General features: G+C 45.6%; 1 protein-coding gene and 1 long non-coding RNA gene across 6 annotated transcripts in view; one reads left to right on the forward strand and one right to left on the reverse strand.

The window, feature by feature from the left end:
• The window catches only part of LOC307205073, a 448154-nt gene that overhangs the window by 250689 nt on the left and 177892 nt on the right, over positions 1-19573 (reverse strand). The gene's annotated exons all lie outside the window — the stretch shown is intronic.
• KDM2B (lysine demethylase 2B) overlaps positions 1-19573 on the forward strand; it is an 89753-nt gene that overhangs the window by 33788 nt on the left and 36392 nt on the right. For 4 of the 5 annotated variants that reach the window (XM_079956430.1, XM_079956429.1, XM_079956432.1 and 1 more), the window contains 3 exons: positions 5084-5177; positions 7517-7670; positions 8721-8836. In XM_079956430.1, the coding sequence (XP_079812556.1) occupies positions 5084-5177; positions 7517-7670; positions 8721-8836 (364 nt within the window). Of the gene's footprint in view, positions 1-4175; positions 4289-5083; positions 5178-7516; positions 7671-8720; positions 8837-19573 lie in introns of those variants that run through there. The other variant, XM_079956433.1, reaches the window with a different exon arrangement.

A 19573-nucleotide genomic window follows, 5' to 3' on the forward strand; every position in this document is an offset into this window, starting at 1 on the left:
CCCCATAACTGAGCCCCTCACAACCAATTAATAAATGAACTTATCACGTCTCTCGCCTCATAAATACTCCATGCCTCATACTAGTGTCAAGAGAGCAGCTACAAACGTTTGTTTAATTATGGGGAAAAACCAAAACCTCAAATCCTCTCTCTGCAGTTTTGCCATAGTTTTATGATGCTGGATTTTAGACTTGTGTTTTTCCAACCCCCCTGACGCGCTCTCTTAGAAGGAAGGAAGGAGTTACACTTTCCTCATTGGCCTGAACAAAAGAAAAAAGGAAAAAAGAAATCCCACGGAGACCAGGGAGCCATCTGCTAGGAATTGGGAGTGGTTTTATAGTCTGATCTCAGAGGTAGCGGTGGCCTTGTAAGGCCAGAGGCCAGAGGCTGGGCTGAAACTCCAGCCGGAGGCGAGGAACTGATCGGAGGGTAATGATTGTGTTTGTCTGTCCATTGGCTTATTCGCTTGTGCACATCCTTTCTCTAGGAGTTTGGCTGAACATGTGTGGCTTTTACTTCTCTCGTAGCAGGCCCAGTTTTCCTTCTGCATCTCTCTGTCCGTCATGTGAGACACTCCTTTCCGCTGCATGTACCTGCCGGGGAGTTTTCTTTGTCAGTTGGTGTTGATCAGTTCATCCCTCTGTGTTGGTTTTGCCCACGATGGTTCTGTTTCTTCCCCCTTGCTTTTCCCTTTTTGCTCCCTTACACATCTGTGTCCACTATCTTTTCTATTTTTCTGCACATGTTGTTACATTTTACCTGTGAATTGGTGCATTTCTGGGAACTTGTCCGGAATTATTTGCTGATGAGGTTGATTTTGGCCACAGTGGGCCAGGAACATTTCTTCTGGAAACACCTGGGAATTGGGTTGGTACCACAGAAATCTGTTCTTACACAATTCAGAAGAGGAACACATTTTACTGTTTTAAAACATTGTACAGCGGTACCTCTGGATGCGAATGCGATCCGTTCCGGAACCCCGTTCGCATCCTGAAGTGAACAGAACCTGCGCACGTGATTCACCGCTTCCGCGCATGCGCGTGACGTCATTTTGAGCATCTGTGCATACGCGAGCGGCGAAACCAGGAAGTAACGTGCTCCATTACTTCCGGGTCGCCGTGGAGTGCAACCCGAAAACACTCAGCCTGAAGCTACTTCAACCCGAGATATGACTGTACATACAATAGCTGGGTGTATAACAGAAATTTCTTGTTATCCCATATGTTGCCAGTTTGTCTGGTCCAAGGCAGTTGCCTGTGCCTTTTCTTCTGCTGTGCCTATCCATTTCCTGTGGCGATTCTGTGCCCCATTTTCCACAGCGTTGTGGGTTTCCGTTTCTGTTTCTTGTGCAGTTATGCAAATCTGTGGCATACATTCATCTTGTCACAGTGGGACTTCAGTATGGTCGAAGGAAATGTACATAGCATCTCTCAGAGATATTTTTTTTTAAAAAAAATGTATAAAGGCAATCTTTAGAAGAGCATCAGACAAGGAAATCTCTGCCCACACATTTATGGGGACAACACAGGAAGAAAATAACACCCACAAAACTTAGAGATGGCCTTTTTGGTGCTATAATGGAGTGTATGCAAAGTGACACAGCCATTGTTTCTAATTTGGGTGCAATTAAAGCGGTTGACACAAATGCTGCCTGAATCCTCTCCAGTTCAGCCTCAGCTAAGTAGCAGCACAGAAAATTCCCCAGTAAACCCCACCCCCACCCCCACCCTGTATCTTACTGTTCACCACCTTCCAAATTTTTATTGACCTAACAAAAAAGAAATTACAAAATGCAACAGCTCAGTGGCTGAGCGTCTTTGTAGTCCACCGCAAAGTCACAAACTGAACTTTCTAGGGAGAAAACGAGGCATCGGAAAATACATGGCATCAGAAAATGCAACATGGCTGTTGAAATTTAATGAAATTATCAAAGGATGGGCAGTGGAATTTAAATCTTGCATTTTTACTGGGGCTGCAAAAGTTTTTTTAAAAACAGCATTTTTTTTTTTTTGCAAGAGTTTGCAGTTCAAGGAGCTGGAAGCCCCATGATTCTGCCTATCCTCTCCCCCCTCCCAGCTCCCCATGTCTTCTTAAGTGCTTAGGGCTCTGCATTATTTTAAACGCGTTGCTCTCAGCCTATTGCAAGCAGTGGGAGAGCTTCACCTAGATGTGGGTTGAACTGAGGAAGTTTCCTTTTTTCCAAAATGGACTCTCAAGCAATTTCATGCGGCAGAGAAAAGCCCCTTTGAGAAGTTGAGCCTTCTTCTCCCAGAGCAAAGGCAAGTCCGTTTTGTGATGAGAAACCTGCTTGCCAAGGCTGGAGTGGGATGTCAGATTAGCCTCCGCAGCAGAAGCTGCTGTGAGTGGAGCATGTGACTGCAGCGTTATGTTGGGAGGAAGCGGTAGAGGTCAACGCAAAGGCATTTCGCCAGAGACTGCATGGCGGATGAGAGCTTTTTCAGATCCCTAACCCTTTCATCAGCCGCTGATAGCGAACAGAGGAGCGTCAGATTAATAATGGAAATTTCAGGACAGAGTAGTTTATTTGCTCTCTGTTGCTGAGGGAGAATGAAGGGCTTCTGAAAGCCCTTTAAATATATTTTATTAATCCATCTGTGTGAGGGGAAATTTGCCATTCTTGAGACTGGATGTTCAACTTTGAGATGAGGCTAGGGGAACACTCAAGAAATTCCCTTGTTGCAGAACAAGGAAATCTGGGTATCTCCTTCCGTTGGCGCTGCTTCAGTTTCAAATGTTGTGGGGATTCCATTCAGACACAAACAGGCTAACAAACTGAAAAGTCTGTGGATTAATGGTATAGCACATACTTTTCACATAGAGGACCCCAGATTCAGTTTCTGGCCATTTCAGTTAAAGGCTGTCTAGTGGCAAGTGCGGTTTCGAAAGATCTCTCTGCCTGTCTGAGTTTAGAGAAGTGCAGTAGTTTCTGAGTGCGCACAGTGCTTCACGTGCTCAGTCCTCAGAATAGCCTTGTAAGGTAGGCTTGGATTAATACTCTCATAGCGCATTTGGGGATGGGATTTCTAGAGCAATCCTATTGGTGTTGATTCAGAATTAAGCTCCATGCAGCACGTTCAGGGGGACTTACTCCCTGATAGGTTTACACAGAATCACGGCTCTGGAGGGTTCATGGAAGATTTGAACCAGGCGAACACACCTGGCCACAACACTAAAAAAGGTTTGGCTGTTAGAATTGTAGGCTACATTAACAAATTGTACGTGGATTGCTTATTAATTTATCATTTTCAGTTTTGTCCTTAAGATGATTGAAAATAATACAGCTTTGAATTTGGGGTTGTTGCTTGTTTGTAACTTTTAAATCATTTGGAAACTAAAAGAGACGTCCCTTGCGATCTATTTTGCTAAAAGTTAGTTTACACATTCTTTTTCTTGTAGATGGACATCAAAAGAAAGAATAGTATGGTTTTCATTTCAGCTGGGCGTGTAAAATAATAAAGTGGGAATAGAGAAGGACAGTTTATCTAGAAAATGTGGAGGAATAAAGGACTCATATTTTGAAAAGTGGTATGTGGAGGTCACAGTCCAACCTAGTTACGCCTGCTTCAGCCTGCTGATTTCAGCTTCAGCATGTCCAGTTCTGTGTTGGATTGTCGCCTGAGAGTCTTAACAGCTTCTTTGGGATTCTGTAATATTTATTCCCCCTCTTCCCCCCACCAAGGAGGAAAGATTTAAGCATCTAAAATATCCCCTGGATGAAGCAGGAAAATTAATCTCCGTCTTGCCTTCAAAGTGCAGTTGAAATTCTGGAGTGGGGAAACAAATGAGGCTTGTAATTGTACAAGGAAAGCATTTTAATTGCAAGGCAGGGGTGCAAGGAGGGTTGGTGTGTGCCCCCCTCCCTTTTCCCGAATTCTGCAAATTTACTGTCTTCATGACAGCGTTGCGTGTCAACTCCCGGCACTGGATGGGGTTGCTAGGCAGCAGGTTTTTCTGTATCCCAAGACTTTCTGATTTGCCAGCCTTCCTGAGGCACATGGTAAGCCGCTTTCTAGCCTACCGTGTCTAGAGGGACTTTTGCATGCTGCTTGCATACTGTCGAGATCTTGCACTTGAAATGTGATGAAAGGGGGAGGAAAGCACGGCTTGTTGGAGGCTTGGGGAGGGGGAATGGGGGGGGGGACTGGAGAGGGGATTCGCTTTTTGGCGCTGCATCCTCAGTCTGGTGCAGAAGGTTGGGGAAATAACTATGTAAAAAGGACGAGGCTGGGATACAAACCCTGAACCAGCAACCGGAACAAGGAAAAGAGGTTAGTGGGTTAAGTGGTGTGCATTTCCTGCCTTTGCGAAGGTGCCTCTTGTAAACCTAAGAATGGAGGCAGTAATTCAGCCATTAGATATGGATGGAGGCTGGAGAATCAAGTGGAGCCGTTGGCGGGGGGGGGGGGGGGAGGTGGCGGGCGCTCTGTGCCTCTGCAGCCGCCCTGCTGTAAAACTCCTCCCAAACTCTTACAAAGGTGACTTGGGGAACGAATGGATTTAGTACTTTGCAAATTCCATCTGTGGATCCTTTCTCACGTTCTCTCGTGACCAGAATCTTAGGAGATAATAAAAAACAGGAGCAGCTGCGCACAGCTCGTTTTTCTAGTGATACTCTTGTCTTTGCTATCCCTTGCGAAAGCAACGCTGGTCGTGAGTAAGCATCCACCTTGGTTTAGGTTCGAGCAGAACTGTTTCAAACTTTGTTATTGAACCGCATTTGAAAAGAGCTGGATGAGAAGCTCTTCCTGCCCACCCAGAGCTAAGAATCACATTGGGACACAGAGCCCAAGGGCTGTGCACGTAGATAGCCAGTTTCATTTCTCCGCTTTGGGGGAGGGCTGTGTCCCCCCCTCAACAGATATTCCACTAAGAAACCCAGAACTGCCTAGACGGGTTTTTCTTCCAGAATCCAGTTGTTTTAAAACCCATTCAGAGGATTAATGGAATGTATTCTTGCGAGACCCTTAACATTTATGCAGTTACTACTAAACATTAATTTGTGGGAAATTGCTTTTGTTTCCTATGGTTGGTTGGATTTTTTAAAATGTTTATGTGCTTTGCAGGTACTGTCTGATGAGTGTGAAAGGATGCTTCACAGATTTTCACATTGATTTTGGGGGCACTTCAGTTTGGTATCATGTCTTCCGTGGAGGGAAGGTAAGTGGATGTGACACCTTTAGAGGAGGGGAAGGGGAAGGGGAAGGGGGAGAGCCCTTATTTGCAGCACAGTAGCCTCTGATTTTATGCTCTTTATCAGATCCTTGTAATTGCTTATGCTCAGATTTTGGTCAGTAGAAAATGCTAAGATAGGAAGAACATCTTGCTGTAGTTTGTGAAACAAAAATGGAGCATGGTAATGTGCTTATTTGTTTATTTATTACACTTGTTCCCAGCTTCTTAATTTCTCCTGGGTGGCTGTGGGGACCTATAAAAAAACAGCTCATGACATTAAAATAAATAATTTTACACCAACAACTCATTATTAAAGCAAAATACCAACAAATAATAACCAACTATCACAATTTCTCAAATATCTGGTGAAAGAGAATGTGCTTAGCTTCAGAAACTGATAAATATATATTCTGTTAACCTAGTTCCAATAGGATCTCTCTCTGTTCTCAACTCTAAGGACAGGTGATTTATTTTCACACACACAGATGCGGGTGGTGCTGTGGGTTAAACCACAGAGTCTAGGGCTTGCTGATCAGAAGGTCGGCGGTTTGAATCCCCGCAATGGGGTGAGCTCCCGTTGCTCGGTCCCAGCTCCTGCCAACCTAGCAGTTCGAAAGCACGTCAAAGTGGAAGTAGATAAATAGGTACCGCTCCGGCTGGAAGGTAAACGGAGTTTCCGTGCGCTGCTCTGGTTTGCCAGAAGCGGCTTAGTCATGCTGGCCACATGACCCGGAAGCTGCACGGCAGCTCCCTCGGCCAATAAAGCGAGATGAGCGCCGCAACCCCAGAGTCGATCACGATTGGACCTAATGGTCAGGGGTCCCTTTACCTTTATTAGGATTCAACTAAATGTTTATATATGCTGGTTGCTCTGCAACTAGAATCGCAGGTCCCTTTCTTGAGGTCAAATCATAAGGTCTCAGAGGCCAAGTGCCACTCAATTTTTCTGCCCCATTTCTTACCACTGTTGGGGTTGTAATGACTTACGGGCTGCAGTTTAAGCGTGCTCTGGCGCTCCATCCCGCTCAGTCAGGAACTGAAGAAGTTGAGCATCTCTTCCGCAGAGCAGAAGTGCGGTTGGCTTGTTGCGCTCAACTTGATTTCAATTCTTGGGAATTGCTTGCCTAAAACTCGTACAGTGGTGCCTCGCAAGACGAAAAGAATCCGTTCTGCGAGTCTCTTCGTCTTGCGTTTTTTTCGTCTTGCGAAGCAACCCTATTAGCAGATTAGCGCTATTAGCGGTTTAGCGGCTATTAGCGGCTTAGCGGCTTAGAAAAAGGGGGGGAAAGCGAAAAAAATCACAAGACTCGCAAGACGTTTTCGTCTTGCGAAGCAAGCCCATAGGGAAATTTGTCTTGCGAAGCGCCTCGAAAAATGGAAAACCCTTTCGTCTAGCGGGTTTTTCGTCTTGCGAGGCATTCGTCTTGCGGGGCACCACTGTACATTACTTGGGTGCAGATTTGGCATCAGGAGCTCTGCAAGGCTGGTTTAGACGTATTTAGCCATATCAGGCTCCATTGAACATACAATATTTTTTTGTGTTCCACCATTAACTGGACAACACAAGCCCCTAGTAGATCAGGAACACACTGGGTGATCTTAAACCTCAGTTTCCCCCCTGTCTCTTGAGACAGACGGATGCCAATAAAACAAAAAGGCCCCCCAAAAGTGGTGAAGAAAGTACCTAGCTACACAATAGAACAGTGTGGGGAAAGGTTCAAGTATGCAGCATGAAACAGGCATACCTGTTGGCTAGAGCAGGCATGAAAGGTGTGAATATTGTGAAGCTGGTAGAGCCACTGGCATGCCAAGACAAAATGCCGCCCAAATCAGATGGTAAACTCCATCTAGGCCTAAATATTGGCATGAGGCCAATTGGTTTATTTTTTTTTTAAAAAAAAGACTTTTGTACTGCTTTTCCAGTTGCTTATCTCACAAAGTGGTTTACAATCAGTAAAATGCCTTGGGGGAAATATCAGTGATACAGCAGTGAAACTAAAAGTTGTATTGCATTCAACAACAGCAAGACGTAGGCACACTGCCTGGTCATGGCAGGATTCTGGGATCATGATACAACTAGCCAAGAATTACCATAAGGGAAAGCCGATAAGAATTTCCAAGAGAGATTTCTGGAAGTCCTTCTGATCAAGGCACAGCCCTTTTTTCAAGGGTCTTTTTGGGGGAAACCTTTAAGCAGGAAACATTCAAGTGTGGAAAACATTTATTCTGCACCTCCTTGGATAATGATGAGAAACCTTGAGGAAATGTTTATTGGGGTATGAGAAGAGATTACCCTGCTTCTAGTTTTTCATTTTTATTTCTAGATCTTCTGGCTGATCCCTCCAACTTTGCAGAACCTAGAACTCTATGAGGAATGGGTTCTCTCAGGGAAGCAAAGTGATATCTTTCTGGGGGACAGGGTGGAGCTATGCCAAAGAATTGAACTGAAACAAGGGCACACCTTCTTCATTCCTTCAGGTAATGCAACTGTTTTTCAAAGCCATGTCCTTCTCCTTGCATGTTTTTGGGACTAGAACATATTCATGGAAGGCCATCACTTGATCCATACCTGAACCGTTGCTGGATCTACAGCAGGTTGTTGCTTCCTACAAGTAGAAAGGTAACAAGCCTGGGAGAAAGCTGCTTGCCTGGCCCCTTGCATGCAGGACTGTTTTTTTTTTCTGTTTCCAGGGAGTTCTTAGAAGCAGCGAAATATTGAAAAACAATGTGTGCTTTCCTTGCGGTCTGAAATAGTGTGGTTTGTTTCAGTCTCCCGATTGTGCTACATGCACCCTCAAGACCTGTGAGCCTCTAATCCAGTGTTCCTGAGGCCTCTGGCTGCTCAGTTTGGGGAGGGAAGGTGTTGAGCCAGCCTCTGAGCTAAAGCTGGCCGGTAGTAGTGCTCTGTTCACATAGCAAGGCCAGAGGGCCAAACTTCCGATAGGCATCCCAGCTCTGGCTAGCTCCAAGGCTTCATGCTGCCTGCTAAATGGAGGCAATGATGTTGCACACTCCTCTTCTGTCCTGTGCTTGAAGTCTGGGGGTTTTGGGTCCTGTACACACCTGTTCCTAGGTAGCCTACTAGGCGAAGTCACAGCCTCCAGCTTTGAGGTTCTTTGTTCAGGCCTTGAGGATATGGACAACAATATTACAGGCCCTTCAGATTTTATAGTGAAAACACCATGACTGGGGGAATTTTAGCACATTCTGTGGTCACTGAAACTACACACTACTTAAGACAGCATTTATTATACTTACCTGGGGGGTGGAGGGCTTACCACACAACAGCTGCCTAGTCTCTGACTGAGCACATGGAGATCCTAGTGTGCTCTTGTGTGTTGTATGCAGCTTTAGGAAAGAACCTGCATGCTGACATGTTTATCACGCAAACCCCCCATTTTGTTCTCTCCCCTTAAATCCTTCGCCCCATTCACCTTTCAGTGGTTTTTACTTCGCCATGCTCAGATGGTTTTTCCCAGGGGGTGTGTTCTTTTCCCGATGTCTTTCATTTTCTCCCCCCCTTTCTAGGGTGGATACATGCTGTCTATACTCCAGTAGATTCCTTGGTGTTTGGTGGAAACATCCTGCATAGTTTTAACGTTCCCATGCAGCTTCACATCTATGAGATCGAGGATAGAACGAGGGTAAGGATGCTCAAATATATCTGACTGTTCACTCATGCAATAACAGTTCTTTTTGAAAGGCAAGACACAGAAGGTACCAAGATGCCTGGAAAAAGACAGGTAACATAGCCTGTCAGTCTGTGGTCTCTTGGATGGAGAAACAACTCCCAAATCTTTGGGGCAGGGTAGAGAAGAAGCACAGTTGAGGTCTAGGACAGAGCAGCAGGCTGCACTGGAGCAGGCTGGAGACCAGGAGCAGACTTGGGTCCCACCTGGTGCTTCCCAACTGATGTTAAATACCATCTTTTGAGCCCTGGTTTTTGCCGTCCTCAGGCAGAGGAGGGATTCTGGCCAAACTCCAGGAGTTGTAGGCCATGGGCAGCTTGATGAGCACTTTTGAACCTTCATTGACATGACATGTTGGTGGCAACGTTCTGGGGAGCTAAGGAGTGACTTTGTGTGAGTTAGTGAGGTGAGCTTTCAGTAGCACCCCAGCAGCTGCAGAAATGAGATGCTGTTTTTGGTTCCTTCCCTTGCTCAACAGAATATGGGTGGTTCTTTGGCAACAGTGCCTCCACTCTCCACTGGCCCTGCAGGTTTGAGGACCAGTGGCTGCCCTTCTTCCTCCAAGTGGACCCATAAGCCCTGCCAGACAACACCAGTCTACCTTCAGCTCCTCTTGGACCTGTGCTACCCAGAGCAGAAGCCCCTCATTCCTTGCCCTGCAATGCACTCTACCTAGCCTAGTCCTATTACTTCTCGTTCTGGCTTGGAGTCCTCATTTCCCATGGTGCATCCTCGTAGCTTATCCCTGTCATTTATGTCATATCCCCACCAGGCCTTCTTTGCAGGTCTGTTGCCCCAGGACATCATTTTTGCAAAATTTTGTTTGACTGGGGAGGGGATTGATGTTGTAAATTCTGCCTGCCAGCTGGCACAGGGCCACACTCCACCCCTTGGTTTTGATGGTTCCTCAACACTTGGCTTTGTGGAATTCTAGTCTGTCATGGAATTCTGTCAATTGTTCCTGATTGGCTCCCTGGCACTTTATTTTGTGAACATTGGCCAGTTACGTAGCCCTGTCAGTTGTTAGCCAACTGGGTCCTCCGTAGTAGTTCTGGAAATCCCACCCCCTCCAAGTGTCCCATAAGGGCTTCCTCTCCACTGTGTGTGTGTGGTGCCCTCTGCTTTCCCCAGCTGCGTCATCTAGTGGGCCTTCCATGCCAGTTGAAACATGGAAGGTGACACTGTCCTGCTCCACCTTTTTAGGAGGTGTTTGAGAGAAGGATCTACCCACTGGAACACAGGAGGTGACCCTTCTGCCTCAGTTTCCATAGGTGTCACATTAAATTGATAGGACTTTGCTGCTAATTTCTACACAACACAATTCAGAGAAGTTTGCTGTGCTTCAGAGGACAGGTGGGGCAAGTGCTTGGGGCTGTTGAAGTGTATGCATCACATTCAGGTAGTAGACAGGTGTGTAGGGCGCACTGCATCTCTCCCAAATTTACCTGTATGGCACACAGACTGCTGGGAGAACCCATAGAACCTCATATTCCATTGTTTTGGTTGTTCCTTTTTTAAAAAAGTATGTTTATTTTGTTCAGACTTGTCTTGAGAATCTTGAAACATGAAAGGAGGGTAACTAGTGTTTTTTCAAAAGATAAATTAATCTAATCTGAATCTGAACAGCCCCAAGTCTCCCCTCCGCCATGGATTCATTGCATGGCCTTGGTCAAGCCTCTCTCTCTCTCTGCCTCAGTTTCCAGTATGTACAACTTGGAACAATAGAGACCTATGTAACATGAGAAGGGTGTTATGAGGGTGAACACAGAATGAATGGAGCCATGCTTACTGATGTACCCTGCCCAACCAGTTTGAAGGTCTCCATTGCGTGATGTAATGTAAGGGTGTCCTGGGACTGCAGCCTAGACTGTGATGGGCAGCCTAGTTCTGCTCAATCTACCTTTCCGTTTTGTTAAACTACAATTCTTGTTGTCTCTTGATGTGTATTTAAATTTATAAAGCAAGAGTGCACCCTTAGGCTCTCCTGATATTAATGGCACTGCTAATCTGCACAAATGATCCTAATTATGCAGTGTTGCTTAAGAAAGCGACCAGCGCCGTGCTGAATCAGACTACAGGCTCCTCCAGGCATTCTGTTTTTCAGCATTCATTCCGGTTTGCTTGCACAAAGCTTATGTGGTGGTTAGACTTCTCTGTCTTTATATAACATTCATTTTACTTGTTTGCAGGCCGTTAACATATATTCCTGTTAATCATTTGTTCATCCCACATTTTTCAATGTATCTCCCTGTCACTTTCCACAGAGCAAAATGTCCTAGTTTTTTAAAGTTGATCTGCTATCCTAGGGCAATAGAGCAGTTTAGTCCCCTTGAAATGTGCAGACCCAAAGTTCTGGTCTTCAGTTGAATAACAGCCTGGAAGCGCCCTTAAATACTGTACTCTGTCCAGGATCCCCAACAACCAGCAGGCATCTGATGGTCCACTTTGGGAGGCTTCAGTCTGGCTTCTGCCCACCCCTGGCCCAGGCAGTGTTTTCTCAAATGGAGCCACAGTCACTGTGTGTAGATGCTGGGGACTTCTCACTGAGCCACTGAATTTCTGTTTTGCATGTTGGGCCTCCTGCAAGTGAGATCAGGGGTCTTCAGTATGGGGTGGGGTGGGGGCAGATTGTGAAAAGCACAACCCCAAGAGCACCATGGTGACCTAGTTCACTGGCTCTCCAATTGGCCTTCAGCTACAGCCTAGAGATCTTTGATATGTGCTGGGTCTACTCTTTAAGTGTGTGCCTTAAACCTGCATAACAAAAGCAAGAGCAAAGCCACGGCCTGGCAGACCCAGCAAACAGGAAGCAGCACTTTACTACAAAGTAAAGCTCTTTACTCTGCAACACCAGTTGAGAGGCGGCAGGAAATGACCATTTACTTTGCAGAAAAGGCTTTACTTTGCAGTAAAGTTCTGCTTCCTGTATGCTGGGTCTGCAAGGCCAACTGGGCAGTGCATTCTCTATATATTACAGGGTGAAAAAATATGAAACCTTTATTACGGTCTGGAGTTCATAGCAATAAGAGAAAAAATATCATTATATTGCCCACTCCTGCCACCAAGTCCTGTCTCTAGGCTGTAGCTGAAGGCCAGTCGTGTCTGTGTTTTTCACAGTCTGCCCCCCACCCCAGGCTGAAGACCCCTGGTCTCACTTGCAGGAGCCCCAAAATGCCTCTGCATAGCAAGTTGACTACTAGTTAGCATGGAGTTGAATTTTCTTGACATATTATAGTAGTAAAAACCCTGTAAGCTGACTCGTTGGCTCGCTTGCCTGTAAGCTTTCAGTTCTAAGGATTGATCAGTATTGTATTTGCCATGGTGAGATGTGGATGTTAAAAATGGAAAAGACAAGGAAATGCTTCTTACTTTTCATTTTGTCCGAAAGACAAAAAATAGAATAAAGACAAAAATAGAATAAAATGGTGGCAGCAAGTGAAAACCTTTTATGAAGAGGGAAAGTTTCTGGGTGTTAAAGCAGATTAAGCTACTTATAAACTGACCTGTGTGTGAGGAAGTGCAGCAGCAAAAATATGGTATCAGCTTCCTGGGAATCTTGGCTGTCATTTTTAATATACAAAATATTTTAAAAAGCAACCCCACTTTCCCCCCTCCTTCGCTCGAAGATCGCAGCATAACAATACAGTGGTACCTCGGGTTACATACGCTTCAGGTTACATACACTTCAGGTTACAGACTCCACTAACCCAGAAATAGTACCTCGGGTTAAGAACTTTGCTTCAGGATGAGAACAGAAATTGTGCTCCAGCGGCGCAGCAGCAGCAGGAGGCCCCATTAGCTAAAGTGGTGCTTCAGGTTAAGAACAGTTTCAGGTTAAGAACGGACCTCCAGAACGAATTAAGTTCTTAACCTGAGGTAGCACTGTACAAGATGAGACTATATGCTTAGCAATGTATGGGCAATGCCTGCTGAGATCTCAGAAACCAGGCAGGTGACTGGATCAGATCTCTAGTGGATGAGGAGCCTCAGGGTTTTAGTTAACTGTAGCTCTTTCCTCCATTGGTGACTGGTAAAACTAGAATAAATTATACTGATAAGAGAAATCACACCAATATACTCAGTTTTGCTTGCTTGCAAATGCCGTGCAGAATTTGGATTGTGCAGATTTTGGGGGGTATGTTTTTATTTATTTTCAAGAATAATACCTAGTTACAGAATAATAAAAATGCCTTGCAGAATTTGGATTGTGCAGATTTTGGGGGGTATGTTTTTATTTATTTTCAAGAATAATACCTAGTTACAGAATAATAAAAATGCCTTCAGCAGTACAGATAGTGCAGAATTAAAAACAACAACAACATTTTAGCACAGAGTACCAAGTAGCTTATCTACTTGGAAAGGAAGCCCTACTCAGATTGGTTGGGGCTCATGTGCAAGCAGTTGTGATTAGCCCTCTTGGTTCTTCCTGTGCAGATCATAGATCATATCCTATAACGTTTTCTTCGTTCAGAATATTGCAACAGAGTCTCTGGCTTTTCAGCTGAACTTCCTTGATGGACCCCATCAAGTCTGTGTGTGTGTGTGTGTGTGTGTGTGTGTGTCCCCATCCAGCAGCGGAAGGAGATTTCCTGGTGCTATTCACAAAGCAATTCTTGCCAGCACAAAGAGAAAGTGTCATGCTTTGCTCCACCTTCTTTTTAAATGGCAAAGATGTGCTTGAGCCCGTGCTGTACTTTGATTGTTGGTGTTCAGAGCCCCCGCCCCAATTTTCTCTTTCTTTTAATGGAGGGAGGAGACTGGTATTGTCTCAGCACATCGCTGAGACTGTAATGCTGATTTATAGCCTGATCATATGTGATGATGTTAGTCTAGGACCTAGAATCTAATTCCTCACATCTTGAGGGTTGGGAAGAGTTTGGAAGAGACAGACTAAGAGCTGGGGTGGGCAGAGCCTAATGGTTAAGAGCATGAGTCCCGTGCCATGAGCTTGCTCCTTGCCTTAGGCTTCCCCCTGTCTCTTGGCCTTGCCCTTCCCACCTGGAAAATATGGGGCTCATACAGGGATAAAGGTAAAGGACCCCTGACAGTTAAGTCCAGTCACAAACAACTCTGGGGTTGAGGTGCTCATCTCGCTTTATTGGCCGAGGGAGCCAACGTTTGACCACAGACAGTTTTTTCGGGTCATGTGGCCAGTATGACTAAGCCGCTTCTGGCAAACCAGAGCAGTGCACGAAAACGCCGTTTACCTTCCCGCTGGAGCGGTACCTATTTATCTACTTGCACTTTGACGTGCTTTCGAACTGCTAAGTGGGCAGGAGCTGGGACCGAGCAATGGGAGCTCACCCCGTCGCAGGGATTCGAACCACCAACCTTCCAATCGGCAAGCCCTAGGCTCAGTGGTTTACACCACAGCGCCACCCGCGTCCCTTCATTCAGGGATAGTTATTTATTTTATTTTCATTTTCAGGGTGGTTTACAACAGGAATAAAACAATTTGAAGTGCTTCATAAGTATGAAAAGTTGTTGTTGTTACTATTATTATTATTATTGTTGTTGTTGTTGTTGTTATTTGCTAGAGGTCTGAACTGATCCTTCTGTTGGGCTTTTGAAATAAGGGCTGCAGGCTGCTCACCACTGACACAGCACATTTTGAAGCGATTGTCAGCCCTTCAAATTCTGTTCAGTAACAAATGGGTCTTGGGTGCAGCTCAAGCAAGGCTGGCATCGTGTGCTCCAGAAAGCAGGCCTCTAGTGACATTGTGCTCAGCACGGTAATGATTGGGGCCATTTTGCAGCAGCAGACAATTCCAAACGCTATTCAGGGGATGTTGCAGTAATTTAATCTGAATTTGACCAAAGCATATGTAACAGAGGCCATATTCTGCTGGTCTTACTTAACCACATAATTATGTCAGTCTGGCCTAAAAAAAGAGAAAGAGAAATTGTTGTGACGTTTATGAGTCTTACTCTCAGCTGATGATTGAGTGAGTGGCTGTTCTTTTTTAAAGGGTTAAGGAGGCAATCCTATGAGAACTGATCTGTATCAAGCAGTAGCCAGAGGGGTCGGCTAAAAAACGCAACACTTGTGGTGTGTGGGTGTGGGTGTAAATAGATTTTTTTGTAAAAGCCCCTGAAATATCTTTTAACATTTCACTTTGAACTCTGGAAGCTATCCTTCCCCAGTGTGGATACATTTCCTCCCATAATGTTCAGAAATAATTTGAAAAAACCTTTGGCGGGTTGTAAATTATTGATCACAGAACTTACCGCTGGAAAGAATCAATTAAATCATTGCCTCCAAGCGCCTTCTAGGATAGGCTTTTTTCCTTCGGTAGATGATATATTGGAATATTTAATGATACCGCTTTGGTTCTGCAGTTTACTGCATTTCCTAATTAATGGCCTGTCTTTGTGCTATAGAGCTTGCAAGGCGGCTCACAGTATTGAAAAGCAATTGCAGTGCAGTAAACGTGCAATTTACGTGGGGGTTACGCTCTGGGATATTGCCTAAAGCTGAAACTGCATAGTCAAAACGCATTGGGTGCCCTCTTTTTAATTTGTTAAATATGTTTTGCCAAGCGCGCGAAGCTGGATACACACAAGTTACATGTGTGTAAGTTGTGGGCTTTTTATATTTATTTATTTATATTTATAATCCCGCCTTTCTGTCATTTTGAAACTTAAAAGTACCATCCCTGAGAAGAGAGCTTTTACATACTCGGGTTCAGCAAGGTCGCTGTATCATCTTCCTTCCGATCATATCCTGGGACCAGCAGGCCCTAAAATGCAATAAAACCCAAAAGCACTGCTAAAAAAATATTCCAGAATTGCAAGTGTAAGAAACAGCAGCGCACCTCCCCCCCCTCAAACCTCAAATCCCTGCATCATTCATCAAATGATCGGACAAATAAAACAGTTTTAACTAACTGGCCACAAAAAGCCAGCCAGGTTGGTGTCACACAATATTTCTGGGGAGTTCTTAAGAAGAGCCTTTCTGCCTTCTGTTCCAGGATACTGCTTCCTACATCAGCCTGCAAGATGCTGATTCATCCAGGGCATAATGGCAACATCCCTCCTCCATTGCTTCGCTCTCAGCAACTAATCAGTGATGTACTGGAGCCTCCAGTTTGCCATCATGGTTAATTGCTGCTGATAGAGCTCTCTGCTTTGTAGCAACCTTCTTCAGAGGCTGACACCTCTTGTCAGCCCAGTGCGGCCAATGGCTTGGGAGGATGGTATTTGTGATCCTGAGCACCCAGTTAGGGAAGGCTGCTTTATAGAAATACAACTTGATTTACTGGACGAGAGCTGAGAGCTCACTGAGTCCAGGATTCTGATCCTAGCAGTGGCCGACTAGAGGAAGCTTCCAGCAAGGCATGAGGGCAGCTGCTCCCCTCCACTGTTAGGGTTCATGTCTGGCAGGGAGCGTCGTCTTCTATTCACAGCACATGCACCGGCCGTCTCTCGCTTTTGATGGTGTTGCAGAGCACAGGGCACATTTCAATGAGATATCAAATTAGAGACATCGAGGGAATTGGCTGTGGGATGGAGCCTGGATCGCGAGGCCATTAGGAACTCAAATTGACGATTCGGAATTGATCGTCCACGGCACGGGAGCACTGCATGCCTTGTGACTGCCTTGTCTTACGCATTTGAATTTTATTTCATTTTATTTTTTACACTGGTAAAACGGCTGAATTTGGTGACGCTCAGAAACCTGTCAGCGAAAATGTTGAGCAAATGATGTCTTTAATATTCCCCAGGCATCTGGCTGAAAACCTTTGGAAGGCCGAGGGGTGGAACGGGCGGCTTCCTGTTTGTAAGTCAAATTCTTTGCCAATTTTGTTTCCTGCAGTGCTCTCTAAAGAAAAAGAAAAGAAATAAACATTAATAATTTGAGTTCCTCTTATGAACATCCCTCTTTTAACATGGCTGGTTTCCCTTGTGTTTGACTATTTCAGTGAGAAATCTGGTATGTAACTGAAATCCTAGGCAAGGCGGCAGCAGCCAAGGTGGTGCCCTTGAGATATGGTTGGAGCACAACACCTGCGCTGGTTGGGACAGGTGGGAATTGCAATCCCACAGCAGATTGAGGGCACCCTGTTGGCTACTTCTGCCATAGAAAGCTGAAACCCCAGGCTTGAAGGCTGATGAAAGTTGCAGATATTGCCGGGATGGTTGGCTTGTATTCTGGGAACCTCACTATTAGTAAGGCAGAACTTGTTCTGTGGTGGAGCATGTGCAGAGGTGCTGTTTGTGGTATCTCCAGTTAAAAGTCTCAGATACCAAGTGATGGGGAAGCCTGAGAACCCCAAGAGCCAGCATAGGTGGACAATACTGGCTAGGTGTCTGGCTGCCTCCACGCACTGGGACATTTAAGCATTTGCCTGGGTCCCGAAACTGCCAGTGGGCTCACTGCCATCACAGCGCTACCATTTCCACTAAGAAGACCAGGTGCGGCCTGTGCAAATTCTCAGTTTGCATGTCCTGTCTCTCTTGGGTGAGGGGAAAGCACTGATAGGACTGTGCCCTTGGAGCAAGCACCACCTATGGACAAATAGTCTGATCTGATGTAAGGCAGCTTCCAATAGCCCAAACCTATAAGTTTCCCATTGATAGAGCATGTTCACTCAGGTGGTATGAGATCATGGGAGGGGCTGCTGGGGAATGGATGTGCTCCCTGCACAGTCTCCTCAAGGTGTAGCTTGGTAGCCAGGGGCGCCAAATTGAATAAAATATTGGGGGGACCCAGGTAAGCCCTGCCCCGATCCTATGCACCGTATGCCTCTAGCTTGTCTGTCTCCTCTTTCTTCCCCGTAGGCCCCATGTGGGGTTCAAAGACATTCTGGGCACAGGTCAAGGTGTCACTAGATGCCTGTATGCCACTTGCCAGTCACTGGTTAAAAAAGCAACCCTTTTTAAAAAAATCATTAAAAATGGGAGGGGCAAAGGGCCTGGGCATGCACCAAGGAGCAGTATGAGGTTGCCATGGTACCACATTGGGAAACGCAGGTATAAGCCATCCTGAGTGGCCATTTAGCTTAGAATATACATAGATCCCAAATGCTGTTGGCTGTGTCCCTAATACATTTCTCCTGCATTCAGAGTCAGAATGCAGAAAAGCAATGAGAGAAATATGCATTATTATTACAGTGGTGCCCCGCAAGACGAACGCCTCGCAAGACGGAAAACCCGCTAGACGAAAGGGTTTTCCGTTTTGGAGGCGCTTCGCAAAACTAATTTCCCTATGGGCTTGCTTCGCAAGACGAAAATGTCTTGAGAGTTCCTGCGGGGTTTTCCCCCCCTTTCCCCCCCTTTTCCTAAGCCCTAAGCCGCTTATCAGCTGATCCGCTAAAAGCCGCTAAACCGCTAATAGCGCTAATCCGCTAAACTGTCAATGGGCTTGATTTGCAAGACGAAAAAACCGCTATACGAAGAGCCTCACGGAACGGATTAATTTCGTCTTGCGAGGCACCACTGTATTATTATTATTATTATTATTATTATTATTATTATTATTATCCCACCCATCTGGGTAGGTTGGCCCAGCCACTGTGGGCAGCTTCCAACACATTAAAAAACAACAACCAAACATTAAAAACTTTCCTATACAGGGCTGCCTTCAGAAATCTTCTAAAAGTTGTATACAGTGGTACCTCAGGTTACATACGCTTCAGGTTACAGACTCCGCTAACCCAGAAATAGTGCTTCAGGTTAAGAACTTTGCTTCAGGATGAGAACAGAAATCGTGCTCCGGCGGCACAGCAACAGCGGGAGGCCCCATTAGCTAAAGTGGTGCTTCAGGTTAAGAACAGTTTCAGGTTAAGAACGGACCTCCGGAACGAATTAAGTACTTAACTCGAGGTACCACTGTACTACTACTACTGCTACTACTACTACTACTAATTTATTATTTATACCCCGCCCATCTGGCTGGGTTTCCCCAGCCACTCTGGGCGGCTTCCAAAAAAAATATTAAAATACTGTAATACATCAAACATTAAAAGCTTCCCTAAACAGGGCTGCCTTCAGATGTCTTCTAAAAGTCTGGTAGTTATTGTTCTCTTTGACATCTGCTGGGAGGGGGTTCCACAGGGCAGGCATCACTGCCCAGAAGGCCCTCTGCCTGGGTTCCCTGCAACTTCACTTCTCGCAGTGAGGGAACCGCCAGAAGGCCCTCGGAGCTGGACCTCAGTTTCCAGGCTGAAGGATGGGCGTGGAAATGCTCCTTCAGGTATACTGGGCCGAGGCCGTTTAGGGCTTTAAAGGTCAGCACCAACACTTTGAACTTGTTCGGAAACGTACTGGGAGCCAGCGTAGATCCTTTAGGATTCGACGGCCACTCCCAGTCACCAGTCTGGCTGCCATATTCTGGAATGCTGACTGCAGGTGTGACTTTAAATGGAACTATGGATGAAACACCAGGGCTTAGATGGAAACATTTTAAAAGCAGGCCGGGCTGGAAATACAGTGGTACCTTGGGTAACATACGCTTCAGGTTACATACGCTTCAGGTTACACACTCCGCTAACCCAGAAATAGTGCTTCAGGTTAAGAACTTTGCTTCAGGATAAGAACAGAAATCGGACTCCGGCGGCACGGCGGCAGCAGGAGGCCCCATTAGCTAAAGTGGTGCTTCAGGTTAAGAACAGTTTCAGGTTAAGAACGGACCTCTGGAACGAATTAAGTTCTTAACCTGAGGTACCACTGTAGACATCAATGGTACTGAAT

Source organism: Podarcis cretensis (genome assembly GCF_951804945.1).
Source record: "Podarcis cretensis genome assembly, chromosome: 16".
Lineage (NCBI taxonomy): Eukaryota > Metazoa > Chordata > Lepidosauria > Squamata > Lacertidae > Podarcis > Podarcis cretensis.